The 17,903-nt window shown below is 44.7% G+C and overlaps 1 protein-coding gene across 5 annotated transcripts in view; it reads right to left on the bottom strand.

Annotated features, from left to right (window-relative positions):
- The window catches only part of patj (PATJ crumbs cell polarity complex component), a 128,095-nt gene that overhangs the window by 90,150 nt on the left and 20,042 nt on the right, over nt 1-17,903 (bottom strand). For all 5 annotated transcript variants that reach the window (XM_061738106.1, XM_061738109.1, XM_061738110.1 and 2 more), the window contains exons 7-10: nt 8,499-8,627; nt 5,493-5,726; nt 4,411-4,513; nt 2,520-2,608 (exon numbers count right to left, since the gene is read on the bottom strand). In XM_061738106.1, coding sequence (XP_061594090.1) covers nt 2,520-2,608; nt 4,411-4,513; nt 5,493-5,726; nt 8,499-8,627 — 555 coding nt within the window. The remainder of the gene's footprint in view (nt 1-2,519; nt 2,609-4,410; nt 4,514-5,492; nt 5,727-8,498; nt 8,628-17,903) is intronic.

The following is a 17,903-nucleotide window of genomic DNA, read 5'->3' as shown; positions in this document are numbered from 1 at the left end:
TGCAGGTGTGTTTTTTCCAGAGAAGAACATAGTTATGGGTCGTTGTAGCTCTTTTTTGTTCTTATAAACCCACATGCCACCAGGGATTATATCTGAGAACTGTAATGAACGATTCATCAAAGGGTCCCGTTCTTGAGCTGCTGCTGAAGCTCATTGGCCGTTCTCAGCATTGTTGCTAAGCAACCAACGTTATTGACACAAGAAGTGAAGAAGCGGGGAGACTGTTTAGCCAATCAGAATGCAGAACATGATGCACAATGCAAATCCGTGAAGCAGCGAGACGTGAAAGGTGAACCGCGTTATAGCCAGGGATTACTGTATCTCCTAGAAATGTACAAGAGGCGGCTCGACTGAAAACCAGGGTCTCAGATTTGGAGGTAGTGATTCTCATCCGAGCTGCTTCCACCCGGCTGTGGACCGCGCCAGGTCGCGACTCAATCACGCCAGCAGGGATGAACACCCGCAACCTCTGCACACGACCCTTCACCCCTTGGCCGCATTTAGAAATGTTGGCCATAAAAGGGAAGAGCTCACAAGTTCACAACCTGTACGAGGGTCCATGTGACTCCGTTGTCATGTGGCACTGGTGACAGCTGAAGGCGTGGGCTAGAGGGCTGCAGTGGGATTGGCAAATCTTTCGGGAACGGGCGGTTTGAACTTTGCTGCGGACGGCTAAAAAAAACACTGCGGGATCGGGATGTAGCCTAGCAACAAGATGGAAATCAATGATGTGGAAAAGAACCTCAAACAAGGTCTTTACAAAACAAAGACAAAGCAAGGTGTGGCAGGGTGGAGGATTGGGCGTGGTCTGCGGGGGAGCAGCACACAGGTGGCGCGGGCCTGGTTCAGCTGATTGGACACACCTGTGCCCAATCAATCTCTCCACCCTGCCTGGGTACTTAAAGAGCGGCTGCACCCCAGCAGGCGCTCAGATGACACAGAGCTGCTGGAGAGTCGGTCACGACGGCTGCTGCTTGTGTATGTCTGGTGACCGACAGGTACCAAAAAACCATTTCTCCGCTAAAAACACGTGTCCTCATTCCTGTCGGCTGACCCCAGTAGCACGAGTAGGCTACACAAGGCAAGCCAGATATTTGGAGAAACTGCATTTAGTGTCTGTGGAGCATCTTGCGAGGAGAGATGTGGGATTGGGACGGCAGTCGGTCAGCAGCATTCTCTTCCTCCACAGCCATATAATGGCCAAGCGATTCATTTGTTAAATTAATTTGTTTCATTCGTTAACGTTGTCTATTTTATGTTATTTATTGTTATTTGAGCCACTCACAGCTACTCTCGTTGCTATAACCTCAATCACATAATTGATGCGTGAAAGGCGAAATAGCTTGTTGATGACAGTGATGGATTTGCATCTGACTTTCGGTCAGGTGACCTATGAACCGTCAATTATCCATCAAGCTCCACAATCATCATGTTAATATTAAATCAGATGGATTTGTCTGGACATTTCTCTTGCGGGACGGGAGAAGACACAAAATCAATGCATCTGTATTATTGTGCAGTATGAATTATCCGAGTTTTGCGGGAGCGGGCGGGAGTGGAACACACAGGTTGCAGGTGGTAATTCAGCGGGAGCGGGATGAAGAAAACAGTCAGGGTTCTAGCGTGGGCCTCGACATCCTGACCTTTGGCTTTGGAAACGAGTTCTTGCAACACCGAGTATCAACAAGGTGTGCACATGGTTTCCAGGTCCAGGCCGGTTCCCGTAGGACTCAGCTCAACCCACAGCAGGTTTCTGAAGCCGGACTCCTGCAGAGAGGCTGGACCTCTGGTACTTACTCAGGTACCACCGCGGTAGTTAAACTCCAAAAAAGAGTTATAATAATAATAAATAAAGTTTCTTATCGCGATACTACTAATAAATAATTTATAGAGTCAGGCACATTAAAATTCATAGATATTGTTTATTAAAAAACATTAGAAATATTATTTCGAGTTAAGAATAAAAGCCTTCCTACTTGTATTCAACATTTCTTAAGATTAAAAGAAACAAATTATAATTTAAGAAGGCTATGGGTCTTTGAAACATGTTATGTGAGAACTGATGTTAAATACAGATGTGTTTCATTTTTGGGAGTCAAATTATGGAATGGACTTTGTGATGAACTGAAATGATGTAGATCTCTGTTGAGTTTAAAAAAAATATTGAAAGACAAAATAATTAAGGGTTACAATGCAAAATGATTTGAATATAGTTTAATTATGCTGAGCGATTTAGAGTAAATTTTCTTTTCTTTCTTTTATTTTGTATTACTGATAATCTGGGTTATCTTTTGGAAAGTACAGGATCGGCAAGAATAAGCTTTGGCTTCAGCCTAAACTCCTTTTTTGGTTACAGAGTTTGTGTGCTTTCGTTTATTGTGTGAAACTGATTATTGTAAATATGTATGATAATGTTTTGTCAGTTACATGCACACAAGTTAAATTGCATATAATGTAATGTAACTGAAATAAACTATTCATTCATTCATTCATTCATTCATTCATTCATTCATACTCACCGCTATGAGTCGGTCGTTGACCGCCACGTTCCCGCTCTGGTCGGCGGCGCTGCCAGGAACCACGTGCTTCACAAACACGCCAACCGCATCTAAACAGGGAAACTCTCCGAATTACAAATCCATTTTGTGTCCACTTCCTGTTCATTTTCTGATCAACATCATAGCTGAAGTCTGGGAGAACATCATCTAGGCGAGAGAGTCCACAGCCATAAACCCACATAATGAATCTGGAAGACACTCAAATGACTCCTGAAACTATTCATTTCCCTTCTGGGATAAATAAAGACTTTGACTCAACTCCCATCACCACAGTCGGAGGTGATTTTACAATTCATTAACGTTTCCATGCTGGATAAAAATCTATCTATGGTTGTTAACTGATTATGTGCTTAAGCCTTTTATGGTGATTAAAAGTCTCCGTAAAAACACCCATTCTGGACCAAGACTGACGTTCCTGTCGTAGAACAGAGTTTTAGAGGCTTTTGAGGAGCAATCTTCGGTACATTCAGTTATAACTGTGAACCGGACTATAAAAGTGGCTTTAATCTGGATAAATGTCAGTTCCCCGTGTGGAACAGTTGCCCAGCTGTGGGTGTGAACAAAGACGTAGCTCAGGAATGTTCTGGACGACTGACACTTCACAGCCAAGAGCATCAAGAGGAAACTCCTAAATTCAACTCCCTTGAAACTCCATCCATTCATACCAGACACGGCTACTTGGTACGACTACTTGGCACGGCTACTACTACGTCTCCGTTCAAAACGGGTCTAGAAAGGCTAGTGGTGTTTCTGTCAGCCTGTTTCAATTTTAGTTTTAGTCTAATCTTTGGGTCAAGCTATCATTTTAGTTTTTATTAGTTTTAGTCATGTTCATTCTCCTTTTATTCGTGTCAAGTTTCAGTCGACTAAAAGTCCGAGTATTTTAGTCTTATTTTAGTCAGAATTGTCCAGGACCATTTTAGTCTAGTTTTAGTCAAAGATTGTGTTTAGCCAAACCCATTTTACAATTCAAACAAGGTTATCTTATCATTATATTATTGTTACCTTATAGACTCAAGAATACATTCATTCCAGATACAGAAGACTCTAATTTGAGTTTACAACATATTTTTCCGCATTTCTCCCCATCCTTTTCTTTTTCAACGACACATTCAGTTTTATATGTCTATGTAGGAAAGTGTTTTCAAAGATGTCTCTTCTTCTTCTCCAGTCCCAGAGCAGATCCCCGTGTTTCTCTATGTAACTTTGTTTTTAATTGATGTGAACCTAGAGCTCTGCGTTAACGGCATCAGCCTCTAACTCTGCAGCTGCATCTTCTGGATCTGATTCCCCGCTGCAGCGACTGGGATTGAGGACGTGACGTCACCCAGCAGAACTAAACCAGAGGAAACTACTGAAAACGTGGACATTAAGGATCTTTGGTAGAACATTTCGTCTCGTTTTGGTCAACGAAAATGAAGACACATTTTAGCAGAGTTTTTATTTTGTAATCTACATTTTAGTCTTGTTTTTATTCATCCACGATATTGCATTATAGGCTATATTATATTATATTATCATTACATGACCATTATTTTCATTGCGTCTCGTCTCGTTTTCCTCAGGTGATAAAGGTTCGTTGACGACGATATTTAGTCATAATTTTCATTGACGAAAGCAACTTTACCAAAGACTTGTGTTTCCAGGAATTTAGTGCAGTTTTCCACCGGAATGTAATTTGTGATGGTGAAACAACTATAAAATGAGAGCCACCCTCTCCTCTTTCACAATCACCTCGTATCCAAACCAGCTTTCTCCCTCTAACCTTTGACCTCACACCGACATGAGCAGAAACTACAGGCTAGTGTTTGTAGCATGTAGCAGCCGGATCTGGTCCGGCCGTACGGCCCACCTTGGCTGGTCAGAGGGTTGTATCCGATGATGGAGATGCCGAGGCTCTCGCCGTCCTTCTTGGCGAGCGGCACCTCATGGATTTCGTAGCCTTCCAGGTTGGGCTGAAACCACAAAAACACGTTAAATCCGGCGTAGCTCGGACGTTGCTTCTGACCACCAGGTAAAGTAGGGCTGGGGATCGATTCAAATGTCAAGAATCGATTCAATTCTGATTCTTAAGATTCAGAATCGATTATCAATATTTGATCTGATTCGATTTGATTCCAATATTGATTTGGGTTAGTGTTATTAAAAATGTTTTTTGAGCTGTTGCATGAATTATATGATTGTAGTTATGCAACATATTACTACTAGTATTACATTGAGATCAACAGCAAGTATTAGCAGCTAATGATGCTGTAAGGACCAATCACCTCCCAGAATGCTGATAGAACTGCTTTCAGAAACATTGTGTGGCAGAATTATCAAACAGATCCAGGGCAGTTCTACTGTGTTAATTATGTCTTCAGATAGATATCCTAAAGTTTCTTTTTTCCAGACAAAGTTCCGACTTCTTAACTTCAATCTGACAGTTTTGGCGGATCTCCCGCCTTCCTCAGAGTGTCTGACACTCTGGAGAGACTTTAGGAGATCCAGGGCAGCAAACAGAGGCCGTACGAAATCGGTTTGATTTTTTCCCACTTTCCGTTTACATTTTTTACATTTTCGGTCTATTTCGGTTAAAAAATTTTGAGAATATGGTTTTTAGCATTTTATGCAAATGTAACCCCAAGACAGTATATAAAGTAATAAAATATAGAGAATGTATACAATTATAACTGAAAACTTTAATGTTTTCATACCTTTAAACATATTTAAAAGGCAAAAACATGGCAATAGTTATGCCTGTGTCCAACAAAACATTCCTTTTTTGTGCATAAACAAAAAAATACCAAAAGTTGTAATGTAATGATGAAAAAATAAATAAATAAAAATCGATCTTTAGACATATGAATCGATTTGCAGGAATTAATATGAGAATCGAAAAGAATCGGAAAATCGATTTTTTTTTCAACACAGGCCTACAAACAAGCCCCTCACCGTCTTGCTGACCCTCCGCTGGAGGAGGGGGGGGGCGGAGGCGACGGGGGCGGAGTCGGGCGGCGGCGGGGGGGGCGGGCCCGCCGGCTTCTGGCCCCGAGGGTCTCTGGCCACCAGCATGGTCACCTGACTCCCGCAGCCCTGCAGCACCGTGACGACCTGGTCGCTGCTGAGGCCGCTGGTGGGCGTCGCCCCGATGCGCAGGATGTGGTCGCCCTTCCGGAGACGCCCGTCCTGATTGGAGGAGACCAGGAGAGACATCGTCAGAAGCAGAAAGAAAACGTCGTCTTTAGGTTTTACTCAAGAGTTTTAAGATGAGACAGGAAGGAGTCGTCTGGGGGGAAACCAGCTCCGGGGCAACTGGGCACCGCCCTCTGTGGCAACCCCCAGGGGTAAAAACATTGAGGTTTGAAACGTCAACATTAATGCAAGATAAAGGAAATTAAGTTGAAATACAAGTCAAAAAGAAACACTGACGTTGTTTTCTGACTTAGTTTTGGATATTTGAGCTTGAAATCGCCAGGATGAGTCCGTAACGAGGAGAAACCAAAGGGGACGGGGAAAATAAAAGAAGAACAAATGAGTTGTGCAAATCGATGCGTTTGCTTTTCATTTCACTGGAGGAGCAGGAAGTGCTTTAAAACATCACGGTGGTGAAGCATCCTTCCACTTCTGTGCAGAAGAATTAATCTTGTCCAATTACTGTAACAGACCTAATTAATGCAGCGACAACACAGTAATTCCTCCTTCTGTTCTGCTGTCGGTTCTGATGTAGCGCTCGTGTTTTAACTGCCGTCCACGCAGGAAACCGCTGAGCTCTAATTAGCGTTTTCACAGCTCAGGTTTCTGCCGCTTCACCGAGGCAGCGGAGAATCACAGCTCTGTTTCTTCCTCTCCTGACGAGACCGACGGGGAAGGAGGAAGGTGGCCACCGACATGCTGATACGATCATAGACGCTCCTGCACATCCACATCAGGCTCCAGTCCCAGAAACCTCCAATCAAACACCTGCTGGTTTCCACTCTTGATTCCACTTTTCCGTCGAATTAGCTTTAAACGTCAACTTATGGCGCTTTTCCACTAGTACCTACTCAGCCCGACTCGACTCCACTCGGTTTGGTTGTTTTCCACTCGAGGTCTAACGTGCCGAGTAGATACTTTTCTGTATCTATTCTGCCGAGGTTCTAAGCGGCTGAGTCGGCTGTAGATACTTTTCTGTATCTTAGCTGTATCTGACGTCATCACACTACAGGCCACTGATTGGTCGGGGGGTTGGAGTCAGACGTCTGAGTCAGTATGTGGAAATCAGAGAAAGAGAGACTCTCACGGCTTCTTGCTCATTTTATTCAACAGGCAATGGCAGCACAAAAGTATGTTTCATGATCCAACTCTGAGGTGCAGATGTTCATAAACCTGGTGGCTGAGGAGAGAATTAAAATGGGATCTAGACGGGCGGTAAGGAACGATCAGATCCACCAGGAGCTCTGTCACTTCATAGCTGCTTGCGGCTCCAGCTGACTTTTCAGCAGCGCCGAGACAAAATCAAAAAAATGTAAAAGCGGCACTGCTTGAAGCTTCTCTCACTCTCATTTTTTAACTTTTAAACACAAGCCACAGACCCAGCAGCACATCTATCATCTCCTCCAGGTTCTACATCTTTAGTGTTGTTGTCTTCTTCGTTTAGATCACACAATCAAATACGTCACAGCAGCTTCACTCCAACCTCCTACTTCTGCTCCAGGTGAATTGTAGTGGAAAAGAAACTTGGTTGAGTCGAGCCGAGTTGAGATGAGTAGGTGCAGGTGGAAAAGCGGCATTAGTCCACGAGAGAAGACACAGCTTCACCTTCACTGTGCAGCGGGGGGGTCGGGGGTCTGAGCTCCTGGGTCTGAGTTCCGTCTCTGCAACGGTCCCTCTAGGCTGGCAGACTGGGTTTGGGTTTCTCCTTTTAAGAGGCTGTGTGCTGGGAATCACCCTCCTCGGCCTTCCTGGTCCGGGCCGGGCAGGTGAGCCGGACAGGAGAACCTGCTCGGTCCGGGTGAGAATCACTGGACCATCTCTATACCCCTGCTCGGGTCCAGGGCCGAGCCCGTTCACACGTAGAGCTGCAGGAAGCCTGGTGTCCCTGAGAGCATCCTACGGTGGCCCGGTCTGGTTCTGCGGTCCAGTTTCAGGGGTAAACACTCAACACCGAGCAGGAACTCAACGATGTGCTACTGAAACGTCCTTCACCAGTAGCAGAACATATTGATCAGAGCCGGGCCGGGGGGCGGGGCATATGACTGGGCCCTTTGCAGCTGCTGAGTCCCTATTATCATCACTACAGCCAAGAGACAGAGAAGGAAATAAGCTAAGCGGCCGGGCTACTACATCAACATTTACCGCAGACTCCCATTTTCTTGCTGCCAGTGTGTCTGTGATTGTTCTAACTGTAGCTACCTGTAAACCTGCTCCATGACCAGGATGCAGCTTCTGGCCCGGGGATGAATCTCTGCTAACAACGTCAGGTTCATCTCCCACAGGAGGAGGATTAGGGTGAACAAAATGTACATCTAGCTTGGGCAATTTGGCTTTTTCTTGCTCCCTTTTTTCTTCTTCTTTGCGTTTTATCGTTCCACTTTTGTGTTTCTAACTCCCGCTCATGTTCAGGCTGCAGGATTACTGGTCTGTTGACAAGTGATCAATGATGACGTTGATAGACGGCTGTTGATGATGAACAATTTTACCCAAAATACATTTGGAGATTCACTTTCAATTTTTATTTTAATGTTAACTGTGAGTGTGAAAATCTCAGCACAACATATTATACAATGCTTTATACCTAATATGAACCAAGTGGTGCCACAAAAAAAAAAAAAAACTCTCGGGCGGGGCCTGCTGCCTCAGGGGCCCCATTGGCCCCCGGGCCGGGAGAGTACTGGCCCCCCCAGCCCCCCCTGAAACCCCGCCCCTGCCCTTCATCCTGCCACGTTCGGGGGCAACGTTGACCTCCTGAGTGAGACCTACCCTGTCAGCTACGCTGCCAGAGATGACCGTCCGGACCACCACGCCGGTCGTCTTCCCGCCCACGATGCCGAAGCCCAGACCAGATCCATCGTTGACCAGCTCGATCTCCTCCACGTGACCCCACTGGTCCTGAAACAATTCAATTCAATTCCATTTTATTTCTATAGCGTCTATTACAACAGAAGTCTCTAGGATCTTTCCAGAGACCCAGAACATAAACCCCTGAGCAATTATTACATAAACAATGACAGGTAAAAACTCCCTTAGTGGGAGAAAAACCTTAAACCAAACAGTGGCAAGAAAAACTCCCCTTTAGGAGGGAAGAGACCTGGACCAGGACCTGGATCATAAGGGGGCACCCTCCTGCTGGAGACCAGCTGGGCAGAGCAGGAAAAGAGAAAACAGAAAGAGAGAATGAATAACAGAGAGAGGAGAGACACAGACACAATGGGCAGATAGTGCACCACAGATATACCTATATAAGCAGATGTAGACAGCAGACACTGAGGCGGTAAAGGGGGGTGGCAGGATGTCAGCAAGCATATAGCAGACATCAACACAGACAGATGGAAGCAGCAGTGGGATGATCAGAGGGGTGGGCTGCAGGTCAGCATGCAGCTCCTGAAGCTCTGACCTCAAAACATGCACAAAAGAGAAAAAGGGGGAGACAGACCAGCACAACAAACTACAAGAACGATGGACAATGATGGCTATGAGATACTTATAATAAATAAAAAAAATGGAAGAGGAGAAGAGAAGGAGGGGTGAAGGGCCCCGCCCAGGGGATCATGTTGTATCCTCCCTGCAGCGTACAGTAGCTCTATAGCAGCATATCTAGGATGAAGCTGTTTCAGACCAGCTGCTCTAGTCTGGTCCTGCAGCTGCAGCTACGACTACTGACTCTAACACACTAGAGTTTACACTAACTAGAGGTTTACTCAACACTAACTAGAGGTTTACTCAACACTAACTAGAGGTTTACTCAACACTAACTAGAGGTTTACTAACACTAACTAGAGGTTTAAAGGGGACCTATTATGGCATTTAATGTCTATTTTAAACAGGCCTTGAATGTCTTAAAAACAAGCTTTCAATTGTTTTTAAACAGTTTTAAAAAAATTCAGCCTCTGGGGCATGTCTTTATCTTTACCGTTTCTAACCTCATTCTCTATAAGGGATTCTGAGTGGGCGGGGAGGCTATGATAATGAGGCACTGTGCTGATTGGCTGCCTGAATGACGCGATACACCGCTATGAAAAAAATGGCGGAAGCTCCGGCCGGCGGAGTTAAGCCTGAATTATGGTTCTGCGTTAAATCGACCCTACGCTGTAGGCTACGGTGTAGGGTCTGCATTGGTGTAACGTGGAACCATAAATCAGCCTTTACACCGTGTCATGCATGCGATGCGAGCAAGTGTCGGCGACAAAATCAATTCCATTGCTTTATTTTGTATTAGACTGTCCTAACTGGCCGCAGCGACGCAGCGCGCCGTTTTGAGCTGAACATTTGTCGGACACCCTGCTTCTATTTTCCTCCTGTCACCCGCGTTGAAAGCCGGTTGAAAGCCGGTTGAAAGCCGGTTGAAAGCGCTGTAGGAAACGGTCACGGATGAGGAACGGCTGATCCAGTTAGTTGAAATGAGAAGTTATCTCTATGATACCTCCTCATTTCACTACAAAAACCTCAATAAAGTGGCAGCTGCTGGAGGGAGATGGACAGAGAGCGTCCGATGTCACGCAGTGCGATGCGATAGTCGGACGCTCGCATGCAGTTATGAAGGACACGGTGTTTAGTTGTGGGCATGGTTTCACGCATCGGAGGCCAATCTCTGCTCCTGTCGTAACGTGACGACGGGAGCAGAATCTGAACGGCTCGTAGAAGTCACATGACACTGGATGGATCATCCGGGCGGCTGTACAGACACTGCAGAATTTGGTTGCTTTCCTCTGAGTTGGCAGGCTGAGGGGAGACCACTTTATATATGTTGAAGCAAAAAAAAAAAGTGTTTTTCATAATAGGTTCCCTTTAAACACAAGACGGGACCGGCTGAAACCAGCGGAGGGCCCTCACCGCGGCTGATGGAGGCATCTACACGGGTTTTCAGGACAAAGATAGTGAAGAAACCACTGTATGTCGGGGTTTCTCCTGTACAGTTGACAACATTCACATCCATTTACGAGGATAATGGTGAAAATGATGAAGACCCTGAAGAGCTGACATATAACTCTGACCTCTAACATGTGATGAAATCTTTTCTCTGGCGATTTAGCCATTTACCGCCGTAACAAACGAGCGCCACCTTCGCCGGGTGGCGGGTAATCTGTCCTCAGATGAAAGGTCGTTAAAGTGAACCGATGCTGATCAATGGGCAGCTGCTCCTATTAGCTACTTATTGTGTCTGCTCTCCGACCAGCGTTTATTTAACGGATCAAAAATCACTACAATAGTAAATCTTTATTTTTTAATTATGACAACTAAATTAATTGCACAAAAATTGGGTCTGCTGAACACTTGATCCCTTCAAACTGCATCAATAAATGATTTGTAGTCAAGTTATTGATTAATTCTGTCTTGCAGAAATCAGGCTGCAGCAACAGGACCCTGTTGGCGCCAACTAATCAACAGACGCGTTGTTAAGTTTCCACATTTTTACAGACCGAGGAGGAGCAGCAATCTGCCTCTCAAGTTTATCAACCAGCTGGAGACCAGAGCTGAGAATCAAGAGGAGCCAGTTCTCTTTGTTGAGGTGTATCGGTGGTTCTTACCGAGAGACTTATTTTTGTCTTACTTCGAGTGAGTATTGGCGCTTTTACACTAGTACCTACTCAGCCCGACTCAAATCGCACTTGCGCTCGTTTATTTCAATACCCAGATCAGAAGTAGGAGGGTTGGAGCGAAGCTGCTGTGACGTACTCGATTGTGCGACACAAACGAAGAAAGGTAAAGGCACCAAAGACGGAGAACATGGATGAGTTGATATATCTGCTGCTTGTTCTGTGGCATGTATTTGATATAAATTTAAAACAACGCCATTGTTCTTCAAAAAACAAATGAACAAGAAGTAGAGGTGTATAATCCAGGTGCCATAAAGTAAAAATCCAGTCCAGCAGTTGTTCCAACCGGTCACTAAACCACCTCTGCAGGTAGATGGTAGGTCGTTAGTAAATGTACTGGCTGATCCACAGGTATATGTTTTAATGAGCAAAAAGCTTAATGTAAAGAAAATGATTTGACAAATGGTGCTTTGAGACTGACCCCATTTCAAAATTGGTCTTAATTTAAGATTGATTCAAAACTATTTTAGATTTTGTAAAAAAAAAAAAAAAAAAAAACATTAAAGCACAGAGGTGTATAATCCAGGTGCCATAAATTAAAAACCTGCCATGTTTCTGGATCAGCCTGTACATTTAAAACAGGTGTTTTCACTAAGGACCTACCATCTACCTGCAGAGGAGCTGGTTTAGTATTTGGTTGGAACAACTGCTGGACTGGATTTTTACTTTATGGCACCTGGATTATACACCTCTGACAAGAAGCCGCGAGTCGCTCTTGAAATGATGTCACATCCTGACTCAGACGTCTGACTCCAACCCCCCGACCAATCAGTGGCCTGTAGTGTGATGACGTCAGATACAGCCGACTCAGCCGCTTAGAACCTCGGCAGAATAGTTACAGAAAAGTATCTACTCGGCACATTAGACCCCTAGTGGAGAAGAACCAAACCAAGGCGATTCGAGTCGGGCTGAGTAGGTACTAGTGGAAAAGCACCATTAGAGGGCACATCTCTTCTCTGGGAGGGTCTTTCAAGAATACTTCCCAGGCAACAGTGCTCAGTATGACCGGCTGAGAGATCCATTGAGTGCAGCAGCAGCAACAGCTGCTGATCTCAGCTCTGCTGGAGGTGACGTCAGACTCCACCTGAGGATTCTGGGCTGGTGTGGAGGGGGAGCACCCACTCTGCTTCCCTACCTCTCATCCTCTCCCTCGTGTTACCTCACTAAAAACAGAGTACCGGTCCAGGCTCAATGTTGAACATGATTTGAGAGTGGCAGCATCAGCCCTGCAACCCCATTTTGGAAAGACGTGCAGCACTAAACAGGCAGCGATATGTCAGATATCTGCGTTTGTTGTGTCTTACGACTACTGAACTTAATTGTTGTTGTTCTTGCAAAGTGAATGCACCTTTTATTTCTTTTTTTTTTGTAGTTTTGAGAAAGCACAGCAAGAGGAATGTTCATGATTTTGATGTCATGGCCTGTTTTGTCACTATTTTGTTGGGGGTAAAATGTTTTCTTTCTCAAAAAGGGGGAGTGACAGTTTGAGTTTGAGAACCACTGATGAAGATGATGAAAATAAATGCCTGAATGACTCCTTCAGTTCTGTTAGACTTGTCTTTACTGGAACTGTGCATGGGTGTCCTCTGATCTGGTACTTATATACGACATAGAAAGAATATTTAACCCTCGTTTACAGATCAATTATCGAATCCACTCCTCCGTCATGCTCCTGGCATCAAGCAGACGACACAGAAGCCAACTAGCCTGGGAAAACATTTACAAGAAATCCCTCATCCCCTCTGCAATGGCCGTTTTAAAAGAGGATAAACGAGACTGCTTCGCTCCTATCTGCTGCTGCGGGTGAACTTGTAACTGTTTTTCATGAAGTAACCATGTCAAAAACAAATTTCTCTTTTACTGTGGAACAAAGTTCTCGTGTCCTGTGGAACATCTCTGGAAAGAGCTGAAACATGCAGTCAGGAGAAGAACCGCTTCAATGAAGAGTGGACCAGAATACCCGTCTACTGGACTGAACTGACTGACTCAGAAGTCGGGGCCCCGTCACTTTTTGTCCAAGACACTTCAGTCTTTGTTCGGATTTTATGAAATTGTTAAAAGTATGAGGGTTTTTTCTATAAGATTGTACTCTGATGGTTGCTCTCAGTGCAGAACCACCTCCTGTTTTTATGAGTAGACTGATTAGCTGAGTTCTTCTTTAGGTGAGGACGGTGAAGAGGAACGGATGTTTAAGATTGATGGGTCCCCTCCTGTTTTTCTCTGGGTTTTGGTCGTCGTAGATCTTTGCTGGGTTGGCATGTCGGATTAGAGATAGACAACAGAAAATATGTGGCTGAAAGTGTGACATGTTTAAGTTTCTTTCCTGCAGTTGGTCTTCCTGCAGTTGGCCTCCCAGATAAGGTTCAACAGATAAGGTTCAACATCGTCTCCTATAACGTACAAAACATCTCCTTTTTTCAGTATAAATATGACTGGATTGATGACCACAGTGTGCATTTCTCTCCTACCTATGTGGTTTGAGAGAAGTGTACCTCCGTCTGGAAAACATTGTGCAAAGCTAATATTTGATTCTGTTCACTGGTTTCCTTATGGTGCACCAGACAAACAAACACGAGGATCTTTCAGTTCATTACTGACACTTAGAACTTTGCTTACGTTAAGCAATCTGGTTCAAAGGAGACGTCTCTGGACTTTGAAGCATGTGAGGTGGACCTGTCTTTTCTCAACATGGATTGTACCTAAAGCTTGAGTTATGGTTCTGCGTCAAAACAACGGCATGCTACGCGTCGACGCAGACCACACGCCGTCACTGACGCCGTCACTGTGGTCTGCGTCGCCTCGACACGTAGTTACAATTTTCGGGAGGTGCACGTCAGTGACGGCGTCACTGACGCCGTCACTGACGTGCACCTCCCGAAAATTGTAACTACGTGTCGAGGCGACGCAGACCACACGCAGACGGAGAGGGCTGTGATTGGTTCACTTGGTAGCAATGCATTTCCGGTTTCCGGTTTGAAGCAGTCGTGAACTTTCAGCGCTCTTTTCTTCGTGTATGTGTGATTTTTTTTTGTTTTTGTTTTTTTGCACAATAGTTGTCCTTATCTCTTTGATTCACTGTGACCGGAAAAAGTCGGATAAACCATTCAGGAAAAGATTGCGAATTAGCGGTCACGGGGGGTACTGCACCGCGGCGAAATGGACTCACGGAGAAGTCCTGAAGGGTTCACGACGGCGTCACGGTGACGGCGTGTGCTCTGCGTTGGTTTGACACAGAACCATAATCCAGGCTTAAGGGATACCACAAGACTCTGTGTGAGGACCTCTGCTCTTCTTTAATTCCACATGTGAATACTCTTATCTGGTGGTAAACTGTCATCAGTTTAGCCACTAAGACCTTTCAAGACCTCTGAGCTGTACATCTATAAGGCCCTACCGAGCACGATCATTCTTAGGTCAAAGATAATATGACTTGTTGTGCTGTTAGTTTTTCCAAGAAACACCACAATAGGCTTGATGTGTCTGGAAGGGTCCAGAGATGAAGATAAAGGTCCAACGGTCAGGAGCTTCCTTCACCCTGCTGGAGGCTTCTAGCCTTGGCCAGTTCTGTTCATGAAGTCAATCATCACAGCTCCGCCTGGCCCAGATTCAAGTGGGAACGTAATGTCTCGTGTTGTGAGAAGGAACCACAGCATTACAGTAAAAAGCTTCACCATCCAACTTTTCACTTGAAATCAAGAGCTGAAACATCTTGGCCTCATACTGCCAGCAAGTACTAGAAGACGTAAGAGGAGGCGTATAAACGCTGTTAAAGCCTCTTAGGTTTGTCTGTAGCGGGTCACGTTTATCTCTTTTTGAGTTATTGGGCCGGCTACAGGAGAGGATACAGAGGTTTGACATTAAAATAACCAGGAAGAGGATTTCAGAGAGGAAAAACGAGGTGGTGTCAGAGAGGAGCAGGACTGGATTATTAATATGATCCGCGGATCACGGGTTCGCCTCGGCCGTAATGATTCTGCTGCGCTCTGCGCCGGGTCATTATCTCTCAGAATTACACTGTCCCTCTTGTTCAGTAGCCTCCTCCTCCCGCTGCATACCGGGCCTCCGACCCTCCGGCTTTTGTTTTATTCATGTCCCGTTCTTATCGAGGTCACGTTTAATGGAGCTGTGGGCATAAAAACACAAGTCTGACTGCAGGTTTTTACAGCCGCGCTCCGGCCCGGTCAGCTTCAGGCCCGTCCGGCTGATGTGTTGTGATTGCCGTCAATCCTCAGCTGGAGTACGCCGAAGCTGACAAACTCTCGGCAGTAAAGCCGCCCGTAAATCGGCCAGTCACAGATGATTTTACTGCTCCTGTCTATTTAGTGAAAATGATCCCACCGTCGATTGGGACGGTGTGCCGCCACACGCTCTCAGGAGCTAAGAGTCTATTTATATCCGTCCTAAAAGGAGAGACAACATGAATGAAAAATAAAATAACAACTTGTGTAGTTAAAGAAACCTGGAGGGGCTTCAAAACCTGCCTGAACTCCGAGTCACATGACCAGCCACCTGTTTGTCAAAGATATCGCTCTGAAGCTAAATCCCTCCCTCCCTCCCGGTTAGGTCAGCTGGTCGGTATGAATCCATCACCAGCTGAGACGCGTCAGTCCAACTTTCTCAGTTCCTCTTCTGATACTGATGAACTGACTTTGAATATTGGCCACTACAAAACTAAATGTAGCTCTTTATCACACTGAAATGTTAATAATTCAAGATTCATCTCCTGAAGGACCACTGAAGACACACCACTGGTGTCCAGCTGCATCCAGCCCAGTAAGTTTTGACGATACTGCCAGAGTAAACGTGTTTGAAATGAGCCGTCACTAGCCACATAGACATATACACACTCACGTACACGTATACATATTCATACATTCATGCATGCACACACACACACACACAGCCACACATATGCATACACACACACACAGTTACATTTAGCCACACATACATATACACGCTCATACACACACAAACACACACTCACACATATATAGCCACTCAGTCACATACGTATACATACACATACACAGCCACACAAACATACACACACACACATAGCCACAAAGACATGTACACACACACGCACGCATACTCTCTCTCACACACACACACACACACACACACACACACACACACACACACACACACACACACACACACACACACACACACACACACACACACACACACACACACACACACACACACACACACACACACACACACACACACACACACACACACACACACACACACACACACACACACACACACACACACACACACACGATCATATACACTGGCTTGTTCACCTGCATGCCTGCTCTGTAGTTTTTGGGGTTAGTTAGCGGTAGCTTAGCTCAGACTGATTTGGGTCGATTGCTGCTCGTGTTTTGGTCGGCTCCGTGTTGGTTTTGTGTTTTGTTTGTGGTTTTTGTTGCAGATTTCCAGTGCTTGACGTGTGTCTCCATGTGTTCCTGCTTCCTGGATTGGCAGTGGATGCCCCCCCCCCCCAAAAAAAAAATCACTGGGTTTGTATGTATATATTTATGTATGTATGTGTATGCGTAAGTAAGCGTATATATGTATATATATTAAATATAGCAATAATGCACATGTATATGCCTTTGGTTTTTACCTACATGGTATCATTTATTAATATGTGTGCAGACAAGGTAAAAAAAAAAAAAAAAAAAGAAATGAGCCGTCATTAAAATACCAAATGTGTTCAGTAAGTAGTCATTGACTATTTCCTTTGGATTATTTACTGTTGTTTTTTTGTCCTTTATGCATCGGAATTTATCCAAAGTGTTGTTTCACTATCTTTTAAGATAAGATAAGAAATCCTTTAATAGTCCCCCAGAGGGGAAATTTCCACTTGTGTGTGAATAAATTCTGATTAATCTGAATGAGAGAAGTTGTTTGTGTTTATTTTATACATATTTGTCACAGCTGCTGGTTGCAAAGGTCAGTTCTCAGACTCCTTCCTTCACTGGTCTTCTGTAACCCACCCCTGGCAAGTATGGAATAACAGTGACTGTGAGACTGATTTTGCTGTTCAGTTATTATTTTCCTTATAAGTCAGATGGTGCCCCGTTTTGATTGATTCATTTTGATAAGTAATCTTTTTTATTAATAATTATCGTAAGACAATTATTAATAACTTTTTAATAACTGAACCATCACCCTTTGTGGCACAACATCGTTGTACAGACTACACATGACAATCATGATGTCACACCCAGAATCAAACAGATACAAGTCACGTGGCTTGAGAGGCAGAGATCTTATACGATCGATTCAGGGATCCCGCAGTCACGACGACAGACAAACACCATGTGTTTCAGCTGATAACACACAAACTATTATTATTTATTTTTCTCTACTGAACACACCCATTAAAAGATTCACAGCGCTGGAGTAATAGTGTCCTAAATGGTGAGTTGAACATTTTAATTGGAAAAAGAGAGAAAGAGTTGAAAAGGGTTCACACACAGGGCTACACACCCTCATGGGTCTGTCGCATATAAATATCAGACTGGCACATCCCTAGACAGGTTTATCTGCA

Source organism: Cololabis saira, chromosome 13 (genome assembly GCF_033807715.1).
Source record: "Cololabis saira isolate AMF1-May2022 chromosome 13, fColSai1.1, whole genome shotgun sequence".
NCBI classification, from domain to species: domain Eukaryota; kingdom Metazoa; phylum Chordata; class Actinopteri; order Beloniformes; family Belonidae; genus Cololabis; species Cololabis saira.
Note: the sequence above shows the minus strand (reverse complement) of the source record. Positions and strands in the feature narration are given on the sequence as shown.